Raw genomic sequence first — 23,533 nt, forward strand, 5'->3', positions numbered from 1 at the left:
TTGACCTTTACTCGTAGAGGCGATGTTCTTCCAGCCGAGCTTCGGATAAAAATTCCAAACAGGCTCTGTATTGATACAGATGGTTATGAGAAACGCTTGTTTAGCGCGACCGATGTTACGACACCACAATCTAGAGTAAGAATAAGGCTTCCTAACGGTAAGGTAGGGCCATCCCAAGTACAACAACATAAATCCACCACGTAAATTCTTCTTCTTCTGATGATGATGATGATGATGATGATGATGATGGGCCTCAAATTCAAATGTAATCATGTCCATATCAAAGTCAGTACTCTCTACAGATGTCTAAAGATTACGCGGAATGCATGATACGGCTACCTAGAAGTCGGGGTAATGTCCGGCCGTAGCTTCCCATGCAGGGACTTCTGTCAACATTGTCATTGGCTTCTTTCAACTTGCACTTCTCGCAAGCTGCCGCTTTGCCAAGGCTATCAACCCACCTTTTTTTGCTCTTGTTTCTCAAGCTGCACTCATTCTCATTCTCACTCTCACTCTCACATCCATTTTGCTCCAACCTCCTTTACTTGACATACTGACAACCACCTCTCCATCATATTATTCATTGCCTTTCAATGAGAGTGTTATCTACCATGTAAGTGTATTCACTTCACCACTGGCCTCACATACTGATCACCACATAGAATCCAAAGTAAATCACACTAATCTCCTTGCCCGTCTCTCAACACCTTCTCGCCATGGGACCCCTTCTCGACGAACTTCACAACCAATTCTTCACCAGGCCTCCGGTCCCCACCGCCGACTTCTCAGGCAAGACCATTATCGTCACCGGTGCCAATGTCGGTCTTGGAAAGGAGGCTGTCAAGCATTTTGTGAAGCTACATGCCGCAAAAGTCATCATCGCCGTGCGATCCACTTCAAAAGGCGAAGCCGCCAAAGCAGAAATCGAGCGGGATTCCAAGGTTGCTACCAATGTCATTGATGTCTGGCCGCTCGACTACTCCAACTATGCCTCGTGCAAACAATTCGCCGCCAAAGTCGCAACGTTGGACCGCGTTGATGCTGTGGTCTTGAATGCGGGAATCACTACCGAGAAGTTCGAGCTCTTCGAGGACAACGAGAGTCAGGTTACGGTCAATGTCATCAGCACCGTGCTTCTCGCATTACTCGTATTGCCAGCGCTACGTACGTCCGCCGCAAACAACCGGGGTACTACACCTATCATCAGCATTGTTGGCTCGGGTGTACATGCCTACACCAAATTTCCTGAGCGAAAGGAACCCGGAATTCTCGCGGCCTGCAACGATCCGAAAAAGGCTCGCATGTCAGATCGGTAAGAATGTCCCCTTGCTCTGTTGCTGTCGTTGGACAATTTATGTGGGCTAATTATGGGTTCACAACGCAGGTATCAAGTCACCAAGCTCATGTCTCTTTTCGCGGTCCGATCGATGGCAGAGAAGACTGCCAACGCCAAACCTTATGTCATCATCAACACCGTTAATCCTGGGCTCTGCTACACGGACTTAACGCGTAGTCTGACAGGCAGCACCGGCAACGCAATGAAAGTCATGAGAGCTGCTATGGCGTGGTCAGCTGAGGAAGGTAGCCGGACACTTGTCCATGCAACGACTGTAGGACCTGAGTCACATGGGGTGTTTATCAGCGGCAGCAAGATTCCTAAGTAATTATATATGTAGAGAGTCACTTGGGATGCAAAAGGCTAATTGCTCTACAGTAACGGCCAATCAAAGTTCGTCACCAGCCCCGAAGGTATATCCACACAAAAGAAACTCTGGGCCGAGATCTCGGAGAAGCTCGAGAAGATTCAACCAGGCATTACGACTGAGCTTTAGGCTTTAGTGGGCTGGCAGGACGACACCATTTTCTCTTACGATCGACAAATCTGCTCGATATTTGCCCAGGCGAGTGATCCCAATGAACACATCCACGGCAAGCGCAGAATGGCTTGAGCATGGACAATCCAAAGATTCCCCACGAGCGCATGAAACACTTGCAAGGATCCAGCTATTCAGTATTACACGCGCTTTGATCCAGGTACTGAGATACAGAAACATTTATTGGCGTGTATCTTATCATTTTAATGATATTTATTGTGCTGTTAGCACCGGCTGAAAATGTCTTCCTTTGCAAATCTGAAAAGATTAATATCACGTGACCATTGTAATGACCGCGTAAGGAAGTGAAGCCTGTTAATGGTAACGCCACATGGGCAGGAGTCGTGGCCCCACGTGTCACCGTGTCGAGAAAAACCTTCATGTGGGATTAACAGGCGTAAGATGGGAGGGCGGTGCCGAATCCTGTAGGATGGCCGCCGCCATCCCAACAGTTCCGACTGCATCGCTTGACAACATATCAGTCATTTCCCAGTCGCATCCGCAGCCTGCAAGATAACGCATGCAACGTTCCGGCAGGAGCAGAGATGCAGTCAGCCGGGCCACAAAATGCGGGGCATGTCAGAGGCAAAAAGTGTGCACGTAAGATGCATTAGTGAGACGCAAAACTGTGCACGTCAGATGCATTAGTGAGACGAAAAAGTGTGCACGTAAGATGCATTAGTGAGACGCATCCGAGGCGGGTAAGGTAGTCACCCTCCTGCATCGTTCCACTTGACACGCGGATGTCAGACGTACATACATCCTACCTACTTCGAAACGTCTACGGTCATTTTGGGGCCGGGTCAGCTTTGAGAATCTGGGGGGGGGGGGGGGGGGTGGTCGATTTACACCGCCGCGATCGATCAATCGAATGACTCATCATACTTCGGACAGGCAGCCGTGGCGAATGGGTAACGCGAGCGAGAATGTACCGTACGTTGTCGTGTGGTAGGTTTGTCAAAGTGTTACTACCTATTCCCACGTATACGTATACGTACACGTATGCGCATCATCGACTCCGCCACCGACAACCCACCACGACGACGACGACGACGACGACGATGGCCAACAAAAACACCACCGTCGCCGAAAGGCTCCAAAAAACCCCCAAACCCAAAACCGTCCGCTTCGCCCTCGCCGCCGCCCACCCCCAGATCCAGCAGACCGACCCCCTCCCCCGCGCAAACCCCACCGTTATCGGACAAGAAGCCGCAGCAGCAGAGGAAGAGGAAGAGGCAGAGGCGGGGGGACGAGGACCCCATCCCCAACCCCAACCCACCGCGCCCTCCTCCTCGCCCACGCCCTGGCCTTTTCCGTCCTCCTCCTCGCGGCCGCATATCTGCTGCACGCGCGGCTGGCGGGGCCGCGCTGCGTGGCGGTGCTGTATTTGGGGCTCGTGTGGGGGTTTAGCGGAAGGGGGGTTTGGGATGGGTGATTGGGGGGGGGGGTTTTGGGGGGGGGGGGGAGGGGATGGGAGAGGGGGGGGTGGAGGTGCTGGAGATGGGGGGGGGATGGGAGAGGGAAGAAGGAAGAAGGAAGAAGGAAAGATAGGCGTCGTTTGTAGATACGGTCCTGACGGTTTTTGTCCGGCTGTCGCGATCGCGGTCGGAAAGGAGGGAAAGCGGAGATGGTGCTGCGGGGGATCTCTGAGCGGATGGGGAGTTTGTGTATGGATGGATGAGGGTGAGCGGAGTATGGTGTATGGCGTCGCGATGTGGCATGCGTGATTGGAATTACTTACGCTTGGCGGGGTCGGGGATGGGGCGCACGGGGTTGGGGAAGGGTTGGGAGTTGATGATGGGAGTGGGGAGGTGCATTTTGGATGAGAATGTGGGATCGTGGACGGGGATGCGTCGGAGTGGAAATCTCTGAGCATTTTTTGCTGCGGGTTTTCTTACCAACTCGGAGCTCGGTTGTGCGCCCGGAAGCTGCATACGACTTTGGAATACTCACGTGATATTCTGCTCGAGTGTCATTCGAATTCGCTCGTTGGAGAAGATAAATCAAGTTTGGAAGCACGGCAATCACAAGAAAGGCAGCGGAAAGCAAAAGACATGGTTGGCTGTGTATTGGCATGGCAAGTATTTGAGATATGATGACGCTTTTCGCCAAGTGGAAACCAACCTGTGCGCATGGCCTCATCTCAGGTAGTCTCCCTTGCTCTTCCCCGTCATCTCCTTCTCCTTCATGCTACCTAGGATACCCTCGACATTGGCAAATGAGAGTTCCTTCAAAGTCTCATTCCACACCCTCTTGGACAAGGCGTCCCCTTTCTGTCCCGAGAGCTGTGGGGGAAAGCTGAGTCATCAAATCAGCAATGTCTATGATCAGTAAGGCGTGGGGATTTACTGGTAACGAGCACAATCGCTGAGATACTGCCCATGAGACGCCGGTCCCTGCGCAACTGCCGCATCCACGAGCGTCCGCGCCCCAACGGACGTCGATCGGCCGATCATACGCTTGATGGCCGTAAAGACGATACCGAGAGCTCGGTATCGCGTCGTAACCTCTGCGTGCAGTCCCGAACCGTAGCAAAAGCCCGGGTTGACGACGTTGACAATTCCCCGGGAACTCGGAAGGGTACGGCACATTTCGATCAGGAGGATCTCTTGCAACAACTTGGAGGTGTAGTATCGATCTTGCATGTCGAAGTTCTTGGGATTGTTGAAGGCAGGGAAGATGGGGTCTTGCTTCTGCTCTTTGAACATGGCCCATTCGGCGGTTTCGGAACCGACGATGGTGATGGTGCCAGGCCTGGAGCGGGTGCTATTTTTCTTGTCCATGACGGGGAGGAGTTGGATGGCGAGGAGAGCGGTCGAGAGATAGTTGACTTGCACGACTTCTTCGTGGCCGGTCACCTTGTTGATTTCCAGCTCCGGTTTGAAGATTCCGGCGTTCAAAATGGCAAAATCAAGTCTCGGAAGCGTAGCGCACCTCTGTGTGAATTGGCTGATACTCTCATAGTTGCTCATGTTGAGGTCCCAGACTTCGATCTTGGCCCCAGGAGCCTCGCGGGCGAGTTCGATGCGGGCATTGTTACCTTTTTCCTTGCTCCGGACTGCGAGGATCAGGTGGCTCAGGCCAAGTTCGAGGAGTTGGCGGGAAGCTTCGAAACCGAGACCGATGTTGGCGCCGGTGACGATGCCGGTTTGGCCGCGTAGATTGCTTTTCTCCACGTTGGCTTTGGGGGGAGTGAGGAAGAACTGGCGGTACAGGAATTTGAGTGTCTCGCTCATCTTGGCGGCAGAATTGGGGGTGAATGTTCAGCGGAATGGGTGGGGATGGAGAATGAAGTGAGTATATTGAGCAGAAGAGGACATCTCGTTCGTCATTGCTCCTCCGAGACCCTGCATAAGATCAAACCAAAGGTAAAGAAGAGAAGCCTGCAAGTATTCCTAGGCTCCCGTTGCAACACGCTAGTAGGGTGGTCTAGGAGTACTCTTTTATCCAATCACTGCTGCAGAGGATGCCTGGATGACTTGAAGGCCGACTCGGATGCACGGATAGATTGATGTGACCAACCAACATCCTGCTGGCCCTTGCCGGCATGCTGCTATCGTGGACAAACCACAGGACGAAAAGATGAACAACGAAGACAGTCAAACGCGAGTGCAAAGGTTAGATGTCAGAAGAGTGCATGAAAAGGGAATGCTTAGCAGCGGCAGCGGAGTTGGTAAGAAACAGTCCTTTGGTGTGAAAAGGATTGCATAAGTTGAAAATGAAGCTTAATTTTAGAGCTGATTGAATGGTAAGATACCGAGAACCGATCTTAGCTTCGGGTTTGAAATACCGCTCTAAGACTTACCTTAATTTCCTTTCCGAAACTGCTAGGATCGCCTGCAATAATGCATCCCACGCTCCTTCAGCTCCATCAGGATTTTCACCGCTAAGCCAGTGATCCAGATTCTCTAGGTTGCAGCACTAAGGTACTCCACCCTACGAGTAGTCCTGCAAAGCTGACCGCTAGTCAGAGGCGCGGAATCACTATTCTAGGTACTGGCGTGTTCAAGGCTCGAACCTAGTAAATTTCGCATCGTGACAAGCTCCAAAGCAGCTATCGTGCTGACTGCTGCGCCAAATTACCATCGGAATCCGGTAAACCGAGCAACAATGGGTGCTCCAACATCAGTCTATCTTTTACGAGTAGTTCATGCAGTCACTGGTGCTATGTTTGACCGTAGTCGTCGGCTTGGCCAAGTCTCCCTGAGAGAAAGCTAAATCGGTGATTCTGACCCAACATGCATCAGCGCTCAGAGCGCTGATTTTACAACCTGACCATGGTTGAGTAGCCGGGAAAGAGAGATGGTGCCATGGGCAGAGCATGCTATGAGCCTTAGTAATCTAGATCATTGGTATCCAATGGCGGGCGAACAGGTACAGCGAAGCCCATGCAGGATCATATTGTATCCAGCATTGGGTCGAGAAAGGTGCCGTGTCTGAATACCTTGCTCTCCGTATACTGTGCTGTTGAACATGGCTCTGACTATGCCCGAAACCAATATGATGCTTTTTCTTCGAGGTTTATGGCTATGCCTTGGCCTCGCTGTCTTTTATGGTCTATATCGTGGCATCTACAACAGATATTTCCATCCTCTACGGCATTTTCCAGGCCCCTTTTGGGGCTCCGTCTCCGACTTTTTCAAGTTGTGGATACTGCATACAAAGCAAGCTCACACTCTGGGTCTCAAATACCATGAAAAATATGGGCCGGTGGTGAGAGCCGCGCCCAACTTGCTGGCCGTGAACGATCCGCTGCTTCTACCCCAAATCTATCACCGGCGGGTGGACAAGACTGACGTCTATACAACGGGCGTGTTGGGCGAACTGGCTCCTCCATTCCAGACCATCAAGCATGAAGACCATGCTGCAAAGAGAAAGCGTGTTGCGAACTCGGTAGGTTTCATCAATTGGTATCCTACCACAGATGCTTGCTTCTTCATCCTTCGATATCATGGGCTATATTAATGGCTAAATACATCAAGTTCACACTTACCAATCTGAAGCCTCTTGAGGGGCAGATTGATGCTCGAGTCGTCCAGTGGACCTCTGTGTTGAACGAAAAATTTGCCCAGACAGGCGAGAAGATGGATTTCGCGCAGTGGTCCCAGTATGTCTAGCGTTCTCCAAATCCCTCAGGCAGCAGTCTACTGATAAATGAAGATGGTTTGCGTATGACACTATTTGCCAGCTCTCATTTGGCGAACCTTTGGGCTTCGTGAAAGAGGGGCGTGACATTGAGGACCTGATCGGCAACTTCCATGACATGGCGCCGTTCGCCGCTGTCGTTGGCGCGCTGCCATGGCTTGCAAGACCACTCCTCGAGAATCCACTCACCCGCCGCTTTGCCATGCCCAAACCTGGAGATGGTAGTGGGACGGGGAAAATTATGGCGGTGAGACCAAGCTTTCTATCCTGTCAGCTAATTTTTGGTTCCGAAGGCTGAGCCAACGTAGTTTAGAGACAAGCTTCTCGAACAGCGACTTGAAGACCCCAAAGCCTCTCAAAGAGGTGACTTTCTTGACAACATACTCGCCTCCAAGAATGCCGATGGTACCCCAATCACGGTCGATGAAGTGAAGACAGAATGCTTTGTGCTCATGGTTGCTGCATCTGACACCACAGCTGCTTTCTTCTGTGGCTTCGTCCGATACGTCGTGCAAACACCAGGAGTCTACGAGAAGCTCGTTGCTGAAATCGACGATTTCGACCGACGTGGCTTGCTCAACCAACCAGTTCCACTCTTCGAGCAGGTCAAACAGATGCCTTACTTCAAAGCATGCCATTTGGAGGTTACTCGATTCTACCCTTCCACCCCAATGATCATCCCCAGATATGTGTCCGAAGGCGGGATGGACTTATATGGCGTGCATGCACCTGCCGGGGCTGAGATCGGTGCCAACCCATACGTGATCCAGCGAGACAAGAAAATGTTCGGCGAAGACGCTGATGTGTTTCGCCCTGAGCGATGGCTGGAGGATGAGGCGAGAGCCGTGCATATGGAGAAGCATATCCTTACCTGGGGCTACGGGACGAGAATCTGTCTTGGCAAGAACATCGCGCTGATGGAGACGTACAAGCTCATGAGTCAAGTAAACATTGTCTACCCTGCTCCTTCCGTGGCGTTGGCTAATCCATCCCGACAGTTTTTCCGAGTCTTCAAACCGAGCATCTACGACAACAACAATGTGTGGAGGGCGGATAACCTGGCTCTACTGGTCCATTGGGACATGTGGATCAATATCCAAGCGCGAGAATCCAAGGTTGAGGAGAAGATAGCGAGTTAGAATAGCTATGGGCGTTGCCTGAAGATGATTTTTGTAGAACGCTATCTAGAGAGTTGCTAAGATGTTACCTAATTGTTGGCAAAGGCACAAAGATACGCATGCCATGTGACCTTATCGACGCCGCTTTGCATACCTACTCCGGACGTGTCCCCACTCCTACTCTATGCTCAGCCCTGGCGCAGCTGTGGGGGGCTTAGCTTAGCATCACGCTAGATTAGTGCGTCTTGTTAGCTTCCACGCGGGTTCCAGAATTCGTCGTACACCCTAGTCCAAATTAGGCGCTAGGGTGTACGACGAGTTCTGGAACCCGCGTGGCTTCCTGCACTCCTTGGCTAGGTAAGCTCGGTAAGGTAGTAGATACCTCGATACTACCTACGGTACTTCACCCTACCCTCTACTGAATACAAGCACCTTACTATCACTGCAACGTCAACTTTCAAATAGGAAGGTCCTTCAGCAGCAGCCAGAGAATCCTAGCTACCTAGTTGGACCACGATCACATTCGGGAACGCTTGCCAACCAATCCCCGATCCTCACGCCTTTCTTTGCATCTTGCAATGTATGCCGAGGATAAGTCAATGGGTGACTGTGCTTCATGTACACGCGCAAAGAAGACGGAACGTGGCATTCATTGCTTACGGGGAAAATGGCATACCACGCTTAAGCAAGTTCAGGCAAAGTAAGAGCAAGCGAGCTAACGAATTCGATTTCCATGGATGTCCACGTGGACCCTGCATTAACGTGCGTGTAGGTAGGTACCCGAAAAAGTTCCGTGTGAATTCGACGATTTGTGAATTTAGATGTTAAAAGCAAAGCCTCGTCTCCTGCTGTAGCTGCCCTCGCTAACTTTTCCTCATCCACAAAGCTCTTCTCGCCACTTGAAACTCCTCGAATTCTCGGTCACCGACAATTCCTGCGGTTGGGTCACTACTTGGCCACCCAAATCTCCCTCACCCCGAGACCACGGCTGCCTGGCGGCTCGCTAGATTCCCACGTAGCCCTGATCAAACAATGGAAGTGGATCTCGTTGGAATATCATCCCCAAAATCAGCTTAGCCATCCGCCTCATTGCGGCTCAGTTCTAAGTCCTGCTTATTTATTCCATCATCCTCAGTTTCGTCTCATCTACTACACACCCATTCGCTTGTCCACGCCTGCGTTTGCGATTAGTGGCAAATTGGCCTTCCATAGTTCCAACCATTTCAATACCGATGTGTTTTGTTTGGCGTTGTTTGTTTTTGCTGTCACACTGCCTGTGCCGCTTGCTTCTCTCAGCTTGTCAGCTGTCCAGCTCCCCTCTCTAATCAGGCTATCATGGCCCATTCTGGAATCCCGAAGATGAGCAGTGGAAGACGAATACGGTACAAGAATGGAGATCTCAATTCCCGCGCTCCCTGCCTTACACGTGATGCCACGCGGTGCCAAGCGGAGATCTCAAAAGGCTCGGGATATAAATCTGAGTAAGGAATCCGAATATCTTGAGTTCGTTTTTCTATCAGCATTGCCTACTTGTCAGCACTCTTTCGGCAACTGCGGCTTCGTCTTTCTTTGAAGACCCTTTCAGGTCATTCATATTATCAAACGTCTCCTATCTTAATTTCAATTCCAGAAATATGTTGGCCAACTTAGCTGTGCTCATCAGCCTCGGCACTTCTGCTCTAGCTGGAAGTGTTTCCTATGCTTTGGCTGAGAGGGCAACGCCAGATCTCAAATCGTTGCTATCACAGCCACAGCATGCATGGTGCTCCGGTACTCAAGTATTCTTCCCGGGCCAAGCAAATTATGCCAACCTCACCACACAAAGATGGAGCACATACGAGGAACCGACCTACTTTGCATCAGTCAAGCCTGCATGTGTTAAAGACGTGATCACCGTCGTAAGTACCGCTCCGTCCCATATCACCTGGTGCTGCTTCGGGCATGTGTTCGCTAATATTTGCTGGCCTCTAGGTCAAAATTGCCACTGCCAACAATATTCCGTTTCTCACGACCGGTGGGGGCCACTCGTTCAGTATCAACCTCAACAAAATCCAGAATGGTCTTGAGCTCGACATGGGAGGGCTCAAGTCTGTCAATGTAGACAAAGCCGCAAGTACCATGACAATCACTGGTGCCATCACATTCATCGAAGTCGTTGCCCCACTGTACGCTGCGGGTAAAGAAATCCGTAAGAGCTCTGCATCCTCTTTATACTGGATACCGTACTGAATAAAACAAAGCAACTGGCTCATGCGGGTGTGTTGGCTTCGTCGGTGGAACCATGGGAGCTGGCGTGGGCCGCTACCAAGGTATCCACGGCTTGATCATTGACAGCTTGCTCAGTGTTGATTTGGTCACGGCTGCTGGCAATCTCGTCACGGCATCCGCGACCCAAAACTCCGACCTTTTCTGGGGTTTCCGCGGAGCCGGCATGAATTTCGGTGTTGTCACGAGCGCTACTTACCAGGTTCACGACCTTACCAACGGTGGTGTAGTCCAGGATGCGGATATGATCTTCTTGGCTCCTCAAAATGTGTCATATTTCAATACTTTAGCATCTCTTTCAGGAACGCTTCCGCCGGAGCTCTCCCTTATCAGTTACGTTGCTTACAATTCCACTGCTGGCGTTGTAAGTCATTCCCCTCACCTTTCCCTTGTTTAGATTTTCAAAATCCATCTGCTAACCGTTTAACAGCAGGAAATCATCCTTAATGCCGTCTACCCGGGCCCCATGGCTACCTTTATGACCCTCATCAAACCATTCCTCGACCTCAAACCCGTCGTCCAAGTTGTCCACACCCTCACCTGGAGCAGTCTCCTCGAAACCGCCGGTTTCGCCCTCGACGCCAGCGTCTGCGCCAAAGGAAAACCGCACTCCGGCTTCGCGACCGGAGTCAAAAACCTCTCCGCACCCACCTTCATTGACGCCTTCGACAAATACGGCGCCATGTACGCCAAGTACCCGGAAACGCAAGGTTCCGTTTTGGAGATCGAATTCTTCCCCACCCAAGCCGTCCTCGCCGTCCCGGACGACGCCACCGCTTATCCCTGGAGGGCCGTCAACGCGCAGGTCATGTTCGAAATGGCCTTCCCGGGCAGCGCGACGAGCCCCGCGGGCGCGTACGCGAACGCGCTGGCGGTGGACCTGCGGAGCGAATTCGTCAAGACGAACGGGCTCCCCCAGATGGAAATCTACGTCAGCTATGCGCACGGGGACGAGGATCCGATCTACACGTTCGGGGCGGAGAAGTTGCCGAGGCTGGTCGCGTTGAAGAATCTGTGGGATCCGAAGGATGTGTTTAGCCATGACAAGCCGATCCCGCAGAAGTGGCCTTGAGGGGGGGGGGGGCAGGAGATGGGGTGGGGAAAGGGGGAGGGGAGGGGAGGGGTTGATGATGGATGTTGTGGGGAGATGTTGATGCATGGTAGCATGGCTTGTTAGCCACAAGGTCACTCGTTTGTATTCTTACGCTATCCCATCGTCTGGCAGGGGGGGTTCAGATTCAGGGCTTCCGACCGAACATCGAAAAAGACCCTCGTTGTATTTTAGTGTTCCTTCATATCGCCTGCTTTTCGCAACGAAATACTCCATGTCGCCATTATCCTTCATGAGCAGATCTTTAAAATCCTGTAATAGAAAATCAATCTTGCCGTTTCGAACCTTGTCCTGTGATAAGGATAAGGCGATGGGATACGGGACCAAAACTGTTGGAATCAGCCAATAGGAGGCCAGCATGTCCACACAGTACCAAGTTCCAAATAGGTGTTGTGACTACTTCTCATAATGGCAAATAGCCTTAGCGTGGCTTCCCACCATAGAGTAGATAGGTACCCAGTCACCTCCATCCTTCCTACATACCTACTTCTTCATAGAACATGACAATATGAACAACTATTCTACACGATGTGAGACCATTGAATGCACACCATTTCCAATAAAAACTTTCCGCGCACATTGGTCTTTTTCGAACCGCGTGGGATCGCCACCGTCAAAGGACTGGGGGTTGGTTGGTGTTCGCATATGATGGTTCGGAGTCCGTGTCAACGGCGGGAGAACTGGGTAGGTAGTGTCCAGTACGAGCTACCTACCTACATACGGTACCCAACAACCCTGTCTAAAACCAGCAGCTGGCTCTCGATCCCAATCTCGTCTCTTATCCACGCCGTAGCATTCTTCTCCCCCACCCACCCACCCATCCACTCCCGTGTGTGCAGCTAATTTTTTTTTCATTCCAGGTCTATCTATGCCGCGTAGACGTGGGAGTATTTTTAGCGCTGGGGTACGAGGACACGCTTGTTCGGGCCTCCATTCGGGCCTGTTTCTTGCTGTGTGATTGGCATGTCCACTTGTGCCGCGTGTGCTGTCGGTTCGGATATGAGAGGGTTGCTGAGTGCCTGAGGCAGCTATCGTTACAGGTCGGTTCGTTTGGTTTCTTGTTGATCTGCTCTCTGAGCGTCCTTAATCCCCCATAGCCTGTTGCTAGTAAGCTGTCCCATATCTATGCAGACTGCGTGTCCAGGATTCTTTCCGTTACGCAATTACTTGAACTAGGTACTATCTACCGGAGAGGAGAGAATCTTGCTGGGCCACAAATCGAAAGAGGCTGAGTCCTATGCTACGCTAGTGATGCGATTGGTCCGGCATTCATCGGTCAAGGGTGCTCATTGCGAGATTCTCAACTCTGCAACTGGACCCATAGGTCCTTGATCAGTAATTCGATGCCCAGTCTCGTGACTGGACCTTTTGGTAAGGGAGGATTCTATATTCTCAACTCTGCAACTGGACCCATAGGTCCTTGATCAGTATCGATGCCCATCTCGTGACTGGACCTTTTAGTCAGGGAGGATTCCAGATTCTCAACTCTGCAACTGGACCCATAGGTCCTTGATCAGTAATTCGATGCCCAGTCTCGTGACTGGACCTTTTGGTAAGGGAGGATTCTATCAGACAGCGTCCCACGTTGAGCACGGGTCCGATCGCCTCGGCAGCAGGCACCAAATTTGGAATACCACGGTGTAGCTATCAGCCAATCCAGCAGCCGTAGGAATTACGCGCAATGTAGGACTGGGGCGTACATGCACTGCATGATCAGGTGCTAGCCTCCGACACAATGCCTTCATTCCTTCGACGACTCCTCCCACACGGTCTCCAACATTGTTCGGCCATGGCGATTCGTCAGATGTCGATAGAATGCGAACTGTGCAGGCAGCAGGGTGGTAGCGGTGGGGGGTCTAACACGTGTAAACTGTCATTGCCCTTGTGGATCGGGTCTTCCGATTGGTACTTCATTACCCGCAAACCTTGCTGGTGGTTTTATGGGTGGGTGGGTATCGTGGTGTTCCCGGTTCTGGTGCTAGTACCAACAGCGTAACATGCAGCTGCATCAAGCAATCACCAATGAACGCTTGCGCAGGGTCTACCTTCCCGCTCAATCCCTCGCTTTCAGCTGTTGGTCATTGGTTGAGCTAAGCGAGTACAACATAGACTGCCGTTGTTCACAGTAATCATACTGTCCTTTCAAGTTTATAAGCTTACTGCGGCACCCACGTCAACGGTAGCGGGGACAGGGGACGGATCGTATTATTGAACCCTGGCGGCCTAGTCTGTCATATTGATGTATCCACGCCGCTGATGACCCAGCACAATTTCTCGATCTGTACAAAGTAGATAACTTTCGCTTACGTCTTAGCGGTACGTAGGTAAGATGGTACTGTAGGTTTATGGATCATGAAAAAACAGGGAACAGGGATGGTCGGTAATCGGCAAGGCCAGCCTCACTGTAAAGTACTAATTAAGGTACAATACGATGGTATTATAAATTAAAACAGCCAACCGTTGAAAGGAATATACCATCTTGTAAATTTGGCCTTCGTCGACCACAGCTTTCAGCTTTCAGCTTTCCCTTAGCCAATCCCGCCCAGCTTACTCCGTATCGTTAATGCACGTAATCCATTGACCATCAAAGGCTTCCCCGAACTCCGATGGATGTGAAGCCAACACTCACTCTTCGACGTCGGTCTTCGTATGGTACCAGCTTTCCCCAGGCAATGTCCCTACCTATTACAGTATTCGATCCGACCATGATACGTGAGTCGATTCCCTTGGACCGTCCCGTAGCCCGTCGTATTATACGTACACTTAGCCGCCCGTGGGATTCAGGTTTCAGGCCAGCCGTTGAAGAAATGGCGGTGAGTAGCTCCCTTGCCCGGAACGACTTGCCTTAGTGTTTCGCCATGTCACAGGTCGAGCATGGTCCTCTATCTCAGGTACCTTTATTGCTGACTGCTCCTCCGTCGAGAGGCTGCTGCGCGTACTGCTTTATTGACAACGCCCATCATGTTGTCATCATATGCGGAAATGGAAGACGCCGTTGGGAATGAGGAATGGGAGCGGATCAATCAACCAGAAGTCCGCAAGCGAGTTCAGAACAGACTGTCACAGCGGAGACACAGTGAGTATCCCACTGTCTCTAGGTCTAGTCCCAGACTCCATGCAGTTGCTGAATACTCCACCCAAGGAGACAAACTTCGCCAACAACGTGAACCTGTATCCCATGAGATCATTATTCCACCATCGTTTACATCTTCCTATACAATGGAAGGGGCTCCGGGGACCAGCGACTATCCGAGTCCTTCGCTCTCCTTCAACGGGCAGGAGGATCGGCACAATTTATCCCGACCCAACCAGCCTCAAGAGGGATACGACGCCTTTGATGCTTTCAACGCCCAGGACATGCTGCCTCCGGATCACACAGTCTCTACCACGATGGCACAGCCTGCACAGGCTGGCTCTGTGGGAATGAACCGGTCTATGACTCCTCACATGGGACGTCCTGCCATGAACAATTCATACCAGCCTACTAACATGCAACCACTCGGATCGCTTGCGTCCGGGCCGCCAACACTCCCCGCTGTTTCGAGAAATGAGTATTGGGATAGTCAATCTTTGTCTGACCCACAATGGGCTATCCCAAGCTTCCACCAAAACTCAGTTCCGGCTTCCAATCTACCAGCCAGCACGAACAATCCCAGGCATACGTCCAGCCATATGCCTAGACCCATGGTCCGGCCGATGCCTAGACGCGTCGCTTCTTCCAACCAGCAGACGAACATTCTACCAACCGCTCGAGCCTCAGACTCGCACTCGTCTCCTGTTCTGCAGAGGAATATTGCAAATCAAGCCTTTCCCAGATCCGGCAGTCATCTTGAAAATGCCAACACTGAGTCGGAAAGCACCAGAAAAAACAACGATGCATGCTCGCACTGTCGCACCTGCCGGGCTCCAAGTTCCTTCGACGACCAAAAGCCAGGACAGGCCTCCCCAAAGACTCCAACGTCAACGCCATCGCGGGATTCGTCTGGGACGAATTCCCCAGATCATCTTGAAATCCTGGCGAACTGCAGCAAGGTACTCGCCAACCTGGCGCGGCAATCAGACTACCGTGATGAGAACGAACCTGAGGAGAGGCCTAGGAGCAGTAAGCGCAGCAAAACCAACCAAGATGGTTATTTCGTGGACGTCAATAGAACCTTACAGGAGGATGATTATGGAGATGGTCACCACCGCCACAATGTGATTGGGAAGGTTGTGATTCTGTGTGTGAAGAACGGGAGGAAGACCAAAGGGAAGTGATGTTCGTGGCAGTGGCCACCCCGGGACGAGTGACCCTTCACGATTTCTATCAAAAGTATCTGAAGCAGTGACAGTTCCTTCATATATATTACTTTTAGACACATCGATAAATGGGTCATATCTGAAATAGACGATCTCCTAGTCATCATTTGATTCTGCACCTGACCTGCTTGGTCACTACATCTTTGCGAATACACACTTTGACAGCAACATCGTTAGCCATGACCTCGTGAGCCCCTCCATGCGTCTCCATCTCGATCTAGATGGCTCAAGGCATTTCTGGAGAGGAGAGCACCTCAAGGCCACTAGCTTCAATTCCCACATGTCGGAATCTGACTCTAACTCCCGATTTGGACCTGACCTGCATAAGTCTCATGACTGCCGTTGGATTCTAGCCTTTTGATTCGTAAGGCATACTTCAAACCTGCCAACTCGACGCCGTGCGAGCGCACTGCTCGAAACTGATCTCGGGAAAACACTTCCAATCCGAAATTTTCTAGCATCACGACGAGAGTACAGCGAAGCCAACACCATCGAAAGCGACATCAACCACACACTCCACTCTATCCCATCTCGGCCTCTCAAACCTCCCTCGTCATGGAAATCAACGGCTACGCTCTCGTGACCGGCGCCGGTACCTCCCCTCCCCTCCCCCTGCCCCCCCCCGTCCTCCCCCCAACCCCCTGACCTCCCACCCCAACCCACAGGTTCCGGTCTCGGCAAAGGCTGCGCGCTCGCCTACGCGGCCGAAGGCGCCGCCGGTGTCGTCTTCGCCGACATGAACCGGGCGGCCGCCGAAGCCGCCGCGCTCGAGAGCCGGGAGATGGCCACGAATGCCGGGTACAAGACGCTGGTGGTGCAGGTGGATGTGACGAAGGAGGCGGAGGTGGATTGCATGGTGGAGGAGACGGTGAGGGAGTTTGGGAGGATCGATTACGCTTTCAACAGCGCCGGGGTGGGTTCGGAAAGATCGTTTCCCTATCGTCTGGACTTCATTCCGCGGGCGCGATTGTCTTCCATTGCCATCGATCGATCGATCGACAATGGATGATTGAATACAGTGAGGATACAATCGAATGCATCGGTCGCTGACCACCGGCGCCGCGGACAGATCGGCGTCCAAGCCCCCGCCGAAATCGCCGAAGCGTCCGTGAGCGAGTTTCAACGCTTCCTCGACGTCAACGTCTTCGGCATGTTCCTCGCCACGCGCGCGCAGTCGGCCGCGATGAAGAAGCAGGACCCGCGGCCGGTGAGCGGGAAGAACGCGAAGCGGGGCTCGACGAGGGGCGTCATCGTCAACATGGCCAGCTGTTCGAGTTTCGTGGCCACGCCGATGCTGGGGCAGTATACGACGAGCAAACATGCGGTTTTGGGGCTGACGAAGAATGCGGGTGCGTGTTGCGTTCTTTTCCCTTTGCTTTCTTTTCCGTTCACTTTCATTACTATTGTTTGTTTTTCTTTTCTACCCTCTCATAATCTATATACATATATACATGAAGCTAATCCCGTCCCTCCCCATCCCCCCAGCCCTCGACAACGCCCGCTACCAAATCCGCACCAACTGCCTCTGCCCCTCCTGGGTCGACACCCCCATGGTCTCCCAAGCCGTCGCCGCGAACCCGGCCCTGCAGACGCTCATGGAGGGCGCGGTGCCGATGGGCCGGATCGCGCAGGTGGACGAGATCGCGGACGTGGTCATGTTCCTGAGCAGCGGGCGGGCGAGCTACGTTACGGGGGCGAGCTGGATCGTCGACGGTGGGACTACGCTGAGTGGGCACGTTTAGGGGTTAGAGGGGAGGGGTGGGTGAGGAGTGAGAAGGGGGTTAGTCAGCTTCGAGTGTAGGGGAGAGGCCGGCTGTAGTCACGTGATTGACCTTTGCTGTTCCGTCATTACATAATCCCTCGTCATGCTTGCTCCTCACTATCGTAATTCCTAAAGTGAACTAGCACTTCAGGGTCCAATGCAACAGTCTTAAGATTCCTAGCCTCAAACATCCTCCACTACCCTGCATCATGCACGTCAGCCGCGGCACATGCAGGACAGGTCATGTCTAAGAAGGAACTGGTAAGCTATGCGAACTCACCAAACGGAACTGACTGAGCGTGTACGCGCCGAGAGACGAGATGTGCCGGGTTGGCGAGTCAATGAGGCTTCTTACCTTCCTGGCGGTGACTTGGGATGTGACTGTTTCCAACCGAGGTTTGAAAGGCTGGTCTTGCATTTTTCACTTTTGGTAGATTGGACATTTTGCGATTGCGAAGCTTCCTTTTCCTTTTTCTCAACTTTACTCCTCCTCTTCCTTCCCCCTTCTCTTGTTCAATCAATCAAGAAAAGAAAGAACCAAGAAAAAAAAAGAAACCCCGCATCCTTCCCCACCCCCAAACACCCACACAGATCACCCCACCTCCCCAACCCACCGCAAAAAAAATGGCCACCGCAGCCCACGACTTCATCACCTCGGGCTACCCGGCCCCCGGCCTCCGCAAGACCCAACGCCTCATCACGGGCCACGGCGCCGACGGCAAGGGGCACTTCCTCGTCACGGACGCCGGGGACCACCACCGCGTCATGGGCGAAAAGCAGGCCGTGGCGGTGATATCGTATTCGACGAAGGAGACGCCGGTGGAGCTGAACGGGGACAAGGACGTCGAATACGCGCGGGAGAACGAGGTGAGTTTTTTCCCCGCGTCCCCTTTTGCCCCTCCCTCCCTCCCTCCCACTGACCTCCCCGGTTTCCAGCCCGGCCTCCACATCGCCAACGGCACCGTCGTCCGCCTCATCGACTTCGGCCCCGGCCTCGAGTCCCCCCTCCACCGCGCCATGTCCATCGACTACGGCATCGTCCTCGAGGGCGAGTTCGAACTCTCCCTCGACAGCGGCGAGTCCCGCATCATGCGCCGCGGCGACGTCAGCGTCCAGCGCGCCACGGCCCACAAGTGGCGCAACATCACCGCCGGCGGCACCGAGGCCGGCCGCATGCTCTACGTGCTGCTCGACTGCAAGCAGCCGCTGTGGGTGGCGGGGGAGAAGGTGGAGGGGTTCTTGGGCGACTTGGAGAAGGAGTATGAGGGGCGGGGGCATTAGGGGGGGATTTTTGGGCGGGCGAGGGAGAAAATGCGGGGAGGGGGATGAGGGGTGTGGATTTAGAGAATATATGAACTTTTTCTCCCTCCTTCGACCCGCGCAGGACTCGCTCCGTTTGAAATCTCGTCACGGAGAGGAGTTTTTTTGGACGCCCGCAGACCTTTTCGCGATAGGGAACCGCCCGTGTCTCAAAACAACAAGGCCGCGAAAAGCTCTCCCGAATCGCTACTGACACAACCGACGGAAACTTTTCTAAAACTCTAGCTTCCTACACATACGGAGCGAAACGCGAAACCGAGGATAGGGAGACGTGATACGGTATCGCAAATTTTTTCTACGCCCGACAAGACCAACTACACCACCGAACGGGAAAACCCCACAGCCCATTTCCGAGCCACCCACCCACCCTACTCGTTCCCCCGCCTCCACACCTCCGTCTCCTGCCTCAACTTCCCAAGGTTGAACACGGGCCAGAGGATGTAATCCTAGAAGGCAAACGGCATCAGCCCGACCGACCGACCCACACGCCCCGGGGCCGCGGACAGCCCAAAAAGAAGGAAAAAAAGAAGAAAAAGAAGAAAAAGGAAAAAAAAAAACATACCCAAACGGTCCGGAAGCCGAAAATGTCCATGAAGCGAACGATGCCCGTGGTGGCGCCGACCCAGTACCACGCCGGCGGGTTCGCCTTCAGGGTCTGGGGCACGACGTGGCTGGCGTAGACGGCGCGGGGGGTCGTGTCTGCGGCGGGTTCAGTCCCGTGGGTGCTTTGGGGGGCGTAAAAGTACGCGTGCGGGCGGATAGATCGGGCTCGGGCTTACCTGGAACCCGCTGGACGTGCTCTTGGAACTCGCGCGCGAGTGGGGCGTAGAAGGATCCTGTCGGGGGGGAAAGGGGAGGGTAAGTATGGGATCTGTGGGGCGGACTTGGGGGGGGGGTTTCCATGTGGGTACCTTCGGGGAGGGTCCTGGCGGTGTCGCTTTTGAGGATGTTGGTCCCGATGTTGCCGGAGATGATCTGACGCTTTCGCGGTTAAAAAAAGGGGAAAGGGGGGTTTTTTTTTTCCGGTATGGAAAGCTGGAGGTCGTTGTCGCTGCGGGCGGTGTTGGGGACAGGGACTTACGGTGGTGACTTTGACTCTGGGCACCGCGTCAGCGGGAACGGGCAGGGAAATCAGGATGTGGCATACCCGAGTGGCGCCATCTCCACCCTGAGTGTATTCGCCCAGTGGGCTAGGGCTGCTTTTGTCGCGTTGTAGGATGCTGTATACTACCGTCAGCTGTTGTTGGCCGACCGTCTTGCGTCGCTTCCGTGCGACCGGGCATGAATGACCTACATCCATACATGTACGGTACGATGCCTCCGACGGAGCCGATGTTGACAATGGTACCTCGCGCTTTGATCAACATGGGATGGAAATGGTGCACCATTCGCATGGGGCCGAAGACGTTGACGTTGAACATCTTCTGGACTTCTTGCACGTCCGTGTCGATGCCTGTCATTGTGTAGCCTGATGGCGGAATTCAGCCTTTGGGCCACTGCAGCTTGGGAAGACGTGGGTAATGTTGTACTGACAGATGCCCCTGATATTTAAAAAAAAAGCATGGTCAGTGACTGGGTAAAAGGTCATGATATCGGATAGGTCTTGGGTAGGATATGTGGTCTTACTTACGCATTGTTCACGAGTACATGAAGGCGGCCTTCGGTGACTTTGTCCACGATCCTTTCGAGCGCTTGCACAGAAGCATCGTCGGTCACGTCGAGTTCATAGCATTGGATTCCGGCAGAGATCAGGTGATCTTTCGATTCCCATGGTAACACGGTTGTGATAACAGTACAGGCTGTCGCAGTAGAAATCAGAAGTCATTATTTGCGTCCAACGCATTCTCTCGCGATAAGTACAGCACTCCAATGAACGCGACTGCTGCTTGCAGAAATCCTACTTCAATACGGGAAGATGGAGACAGCGCTACCTTTCTTTTGATATTCTCTCGCCAGCGCTTCACCAATGCCGCCTTCGCCGCAACTGGACGACAGAAGTCAGGAGTAGTCCACTTTGATATGGAAGTAGTTTTACCCCGTTATGAGGACATATCTTTGCGCCATAACAACCGCCCGCTGTCTTTTGGCGAACGTCTTGACTGGAAATTTGACCCCAGCAGGCAATGGCACCGGGAAAGGCTGCAAAGCGCTCATGTCAAGGAAATATTATTCCGATCTGCACCAGCGCGCAAAACAGCGTCCTTGACTTCCAATACACGAGGGTGAAGCCCAAGGACTTGTTGCTTTGCCATCGGTAAGCTTCTTCACCTTTCTGGGGCGTTCTACTGCAAGAGAAAAAAGATTGCCGCTCATTGGCACCAGAGGATGATCCACTGAAAGTCTATCAATCAGCTGTACTATCGGCCCTGACACCCATGCATTTGTGGAACAAACCAGCCAAATAGCGTTATGACTGTCAGCAGCCTTGTAACCCTGTCAAGTGAGGTGACTTGACACCACTAGAGTCTTTTGGGGTTAGTGTTATATTGCCATCCTTCGTACCTGCAGCATTCTGACAGCCCTAGCTTGTCACTTTACTGCTACCACGTTTCTATCGAACTCCGTCCTGACACAGATTGCAGACTCGGAGATTATACTTGCAGCAGTAGTGTCCCCGGTTGTAATGTCGTTAGTCCCTCGCGTGATCCGAACCCCCAGCCAGCCTTCCACGGCACACAAGCCTTCCTGGTGGTCACAACTAATGTCAGGCCATGTTTCTGAGGCTCTAGGATCCTGTACAGAACGCAGCGCCCCGAAATTTATGGTCGCAAGCGAGAATGTTGGACTCCGAAGTGGCAAAGCCAGGATGTCGGGACTGGATTTGCTATGCAAGCCACCAGAACGGCAACTCCACTCGGATGCATGTCATATGCCTCAATTTCTTACCTCCATATGTCGGCGGCACTACGGGGTGGGGACCTGAGTTGGTAAGCTAGACTGGTCAGTCGGTGGTATGCTATACTTTTCAACGCTACCTTTAACTGGAACGCCGACTCGGATAGCGGCCTACAGGAATCAGTGCTGGAGTGAACGTGTTCCTGATTGCAACGGCGATAAACAAAAGCCACTTGCATTACTTCAAGATTGCCCTTCAGCATCAGCATCAGAAGTTCAGCACCTTAGCTTCAAAGACTTTTCGAAGTCTTGACGAAGCCTCAAACCCCTCACCATTCTGTCTTTATGGCTTTTCTGTCAAGCATTATACATTGAATTTCTAAATTTTTTCAGTGTAATGGCGCCATCAGTAATGATCAACGTTGTCGAGCCTTCGCAACACGAGCTCAAGAAGATTGAGACCGTGGTTGTGAAGAGCGTTTCGCCTTCTCCTTCGACCGAGGATGATCATGATTTACCAAAGCTAGAGCGGATGCCTCAGACCGTTAGGACCAATGGTCAGGTAAATGGCTTCCGTACTCCAGAGACAATCGATTCGCTTGACTCAGATGATCCGGTGGTCATAGTCGGCATGGGTGAGTGACTCCTTTCCTGTTATCGATTACTTTGGTAGGCTCTATCACGTGCTTCGGGCTGACTATGTCCTCAGCCTGCCGACTTCCAGGAGGAGTCTCATCGCCTCACGATCTCTGGAATCTGCTTATTCAGCAGAAATCAGGTCAATGCAAAGTCCCCAAGGAGCGCTTTAACATTGACGGTTATTACCATCCGGAAGGCGATCGAGCAGGGGCCATGATTTCCAAAGGCGGATACTTCATTAACGAAGATGTCCGACAGTTCGAGAACACATTCTTTGGCATCAACAATCTCGAGGCAACCTACATGGATCCCCAACAGCGAAAGCTACTCGAGGTGGTCTATGAGTGCTTCGAAAACTCAGGAACCTCGCTGGAAGATGTTGCTGGATCCAACGTTGGCGTCTACGTTGGCAATTTCACCGTCGACTTTCAGACAATGCAAACCCGGGACCCAGAATACCTCCACCGATATAGCGCCACCGGTTCAGGTACCGCCATCTTGGCGAACCGTCTGAGCTATATTTTCGACCTTCGAGGACCTAGGTAAAGCTTTCAAGTTAAAGACGTATGCACAATCAAACATGCTGACCCTTACCAGTTTTGCACTTGACACAGCCTGCTCATCCACCATCTATTGCCTGCACAATGCCGTTGTCGCACTGCAGGGTGGCGAGTGCGATGCGGCCATAGTAGCAGGCGCGAATCTCATCACCGCTCCAGAGCAGCATCTCGGAACGATGAAGGGCGGGGTTATATCCCCCACATCAACGTGCCACACATTCGACGCCAGTGCTGACGGCTACGGAAGAGCCGAGGGTGTCAACGCTCTTTACGTGAAGAGATTATCGACTGCACTCAGAGACGGCGACCCTATTCGGGCAGTGGTTCGTGGAACTGCGATCAATGCGTAAGTTGCGAAACTTTGCTTTACTGCTTCGTGGACTTACATCCCTTCAGCAATGGAAAGACATCCGGAATCACACAGCCCAGTATCCTTGGTCAAGAAGAGGTCATCCGGAAAGCATATAGGAAAGCCGGACTTGACCCGAAGGACACAGCCTACGTCGAATGCCACGGAACTGGAACCGGGGTAGGCGATCCTATGGAAGTCGAAGCTCTAAGCAACTTCTTCCCACGCGATCGCCCAACACCGCTTCTTCTTGGTG

General features: G+C 52.6%; 9 protein-coding genes across 9 annotated transcripts; 7 read left to right on the forward strand and 2 right to left on the reverse strand.

Annotated features, from left to right (window-relative positions):
* Positions 1–716: 716 nt before the first annotated feature.
* On the forward strand, positions 717–1,832 carry HO173_011624 (uncharacterized protein; the record flags this gene model as incomplete). The annotated part of the gene is made up of 3 exons (XM_037313504.1): positions 717–1,312; positions 1,385–1,660; positions 1,715–1,832. 3 exons carry the CDS (start codon positions 717–719, stop codon positions 1,830–1,832), a joined length of 990 nt encoding a protein of 329 aa, XP_037159592.1.
* Positions 1,833–4,012: 2,180 nt separating this feature from the next.
* On the reverse strand, positions 4,013–5,110 carry HO173_011625 (uncharacterized protein; the record flags this gene model as incomplete). Its single annotated transcript, XM_037313505.1, has 2 exons — positions 4,013–4,172; positions 4,224–5,110. The coding sequence occupies 2 exons, from the start codon at positions 5,108–5,110 to the stop codon at positions 4,013–4,015; spliced, it is 1,047 nt and encodes a 348-aa protein (XP_037159593.1).
* Positions 5,111–6,347: 1,237 nt separating this feature from the next.
* HO173_011626 (uncharacterized protein) lies at positions 6,348–8,158 on the forward strand (the record flags this gene model as incomplete). The annotated part of the gene is made up of 4 exons (XM_037313506.1): positions 6,348–6,767; positions 6,857–6,981; positions 7,035–7,266; positions 7,328–8,158. The coding sequence occupies 4 exons, from the start codon at positions 6,348–6,350 to the stop codon at positions 8,156–8,158; spliced, it is 1,608 nt and encodes a 535-aa protein (XP_037159594.1).
* Positions 8,159–9,771: 1,613 nt separating this feature from the next.
* HO173_011627 (uncharacterized protein) lies at positions 9,772–11,474 on the forward strand (the record flags this gene model as incomplete). Its single annotated transcript, XM_037313507.1, has 4 exons — positions 9,772–10,035; positions 10,109–10,325; positions 10,378–10,766; positions 10,833–11,474. 4 exons carry the CDS (start codon positions 9,772–9,774, stop codon positions 11,472–11,474), a joined length of 1,512 nt encoding a protein of 503 aa, XP_037159595.1.
* A 3,000-nt stretch (positions 11,475–14,474) lies between these two features.
* On the forward strand, positions 14,475–15,770 carry HO173_011628 (uncharacterized protein; the record flags this gene model as incomplete). The annotated part of the gene is made up of 2 exons (XM_037313508.1): positions 14,475–14,589; positions 14,656–15,770. 2 exons carry the CDS (start codon positions 14,475–14,477, stop codon positions 15,768–15,770), a joined length of 1,230 nt encoding a protein of 409 aa, XP_037159596.1.
* Positions 15,771–16,367: 597 nt separating this feature from the next.
* On the forward strand, positions 16,368–17,554 carry HO173_011629 (uncharacterized protein; the record flags this gene model as incomplete). The annotated part of the gene is made up of 4 exons (XM_037313509.1): positions 16,368–16,404; positions 16,478–16,725; positions 16,882–17,161; positions 17,298–17,554. The coding sequence occupies 4 exons, from the start codon at positions 16,368–16,370 to the stop codon at positions 17,552–17,554; spliced, it is 822 nt and encodes a 273-aa protein (XP_037159597.1).
* A 644-nt stretch (positions 17,555–18,198) lies between these two features.
* On the forward strand, positions 18,199–18,855 carry HO173_011630 (uncharacterized protein; the record flags this gene model as incomplete). Its single annotated transcript, XM_037313510.1, has 2 exons — positions 18,199–18,441; positions 18,511–18,855. 2 exons carry the CDS (start codon positions 18,199–18,201, stop codon positions 18,853–18,855), a joined length of 588 nt encoding a protein of 195 aa, XP_037159598.1.
* A 407-nt stretch (positions 18,856–19,262) lies between these two features.
* On the reverse strand, positions 19,263–21,048 carry HO173_011631 (uncharacterized protein; the record flags this gene model as incomplete). The annotated part of the gene is made up of 11 exons (XM_037313511.1): positions 19,263–19,340; positions 19,457–19,593; positions 19,674–19,730; positions 19,806–19,869; positions 19,976–19,991; positions 20,042–20,114; positions 20,189–20,362; positions 20,428–20,435; positions 20,525–20,693; positions 20,826–20,878; positions 20,930–21,048. 11 exons carry the CDS (start codon positions 21,046–21,048, stop codon positions 19,263–19,265), a joined length of 948 nt encoding a protein of 315 aa, XP_037159599.1.
* Positions 21,049–22,141: 1,093 nt separating this feature from the next.
* On the forward strand, positions 22,142–23,461 carry HO173_011632 (uncharacterized protein; the record flags this gene model as incomplete). Its single annotated transcript, XM_037313512.1, has 4 exons — positions 22,142–22,364; positions 22,439–22,910; positions 22,966–23,274; positions 23,335–23,461. The coding sequence occupies 4 exons, from the start codon at positions 22,142–22,144 to the stop codon at positions 23,459–23,461; spliced, it is 1,131 nt and encodes a 376-aa protein (XP_037159600.1).
* Between the last annotated feature and the right edge of the window lie 72 nt (positions 23,462–23,533).

Source organism: Letharia columbiana (assembly GCF_014066305.1).
Source record: "Letharia columbiana isolate WasteWater2 chromosome Unknown Sc0000065_s0, whole genome shotgun sequence".
In the NCBI taxonomy this organism is placed as follows: domain Eukaryota; kingdom Fungi; phylum Ascomycota; class Lecanoromycetes; order Lecanorales; family Parmeliaceae; genus Letharia; species Letharia columbiana.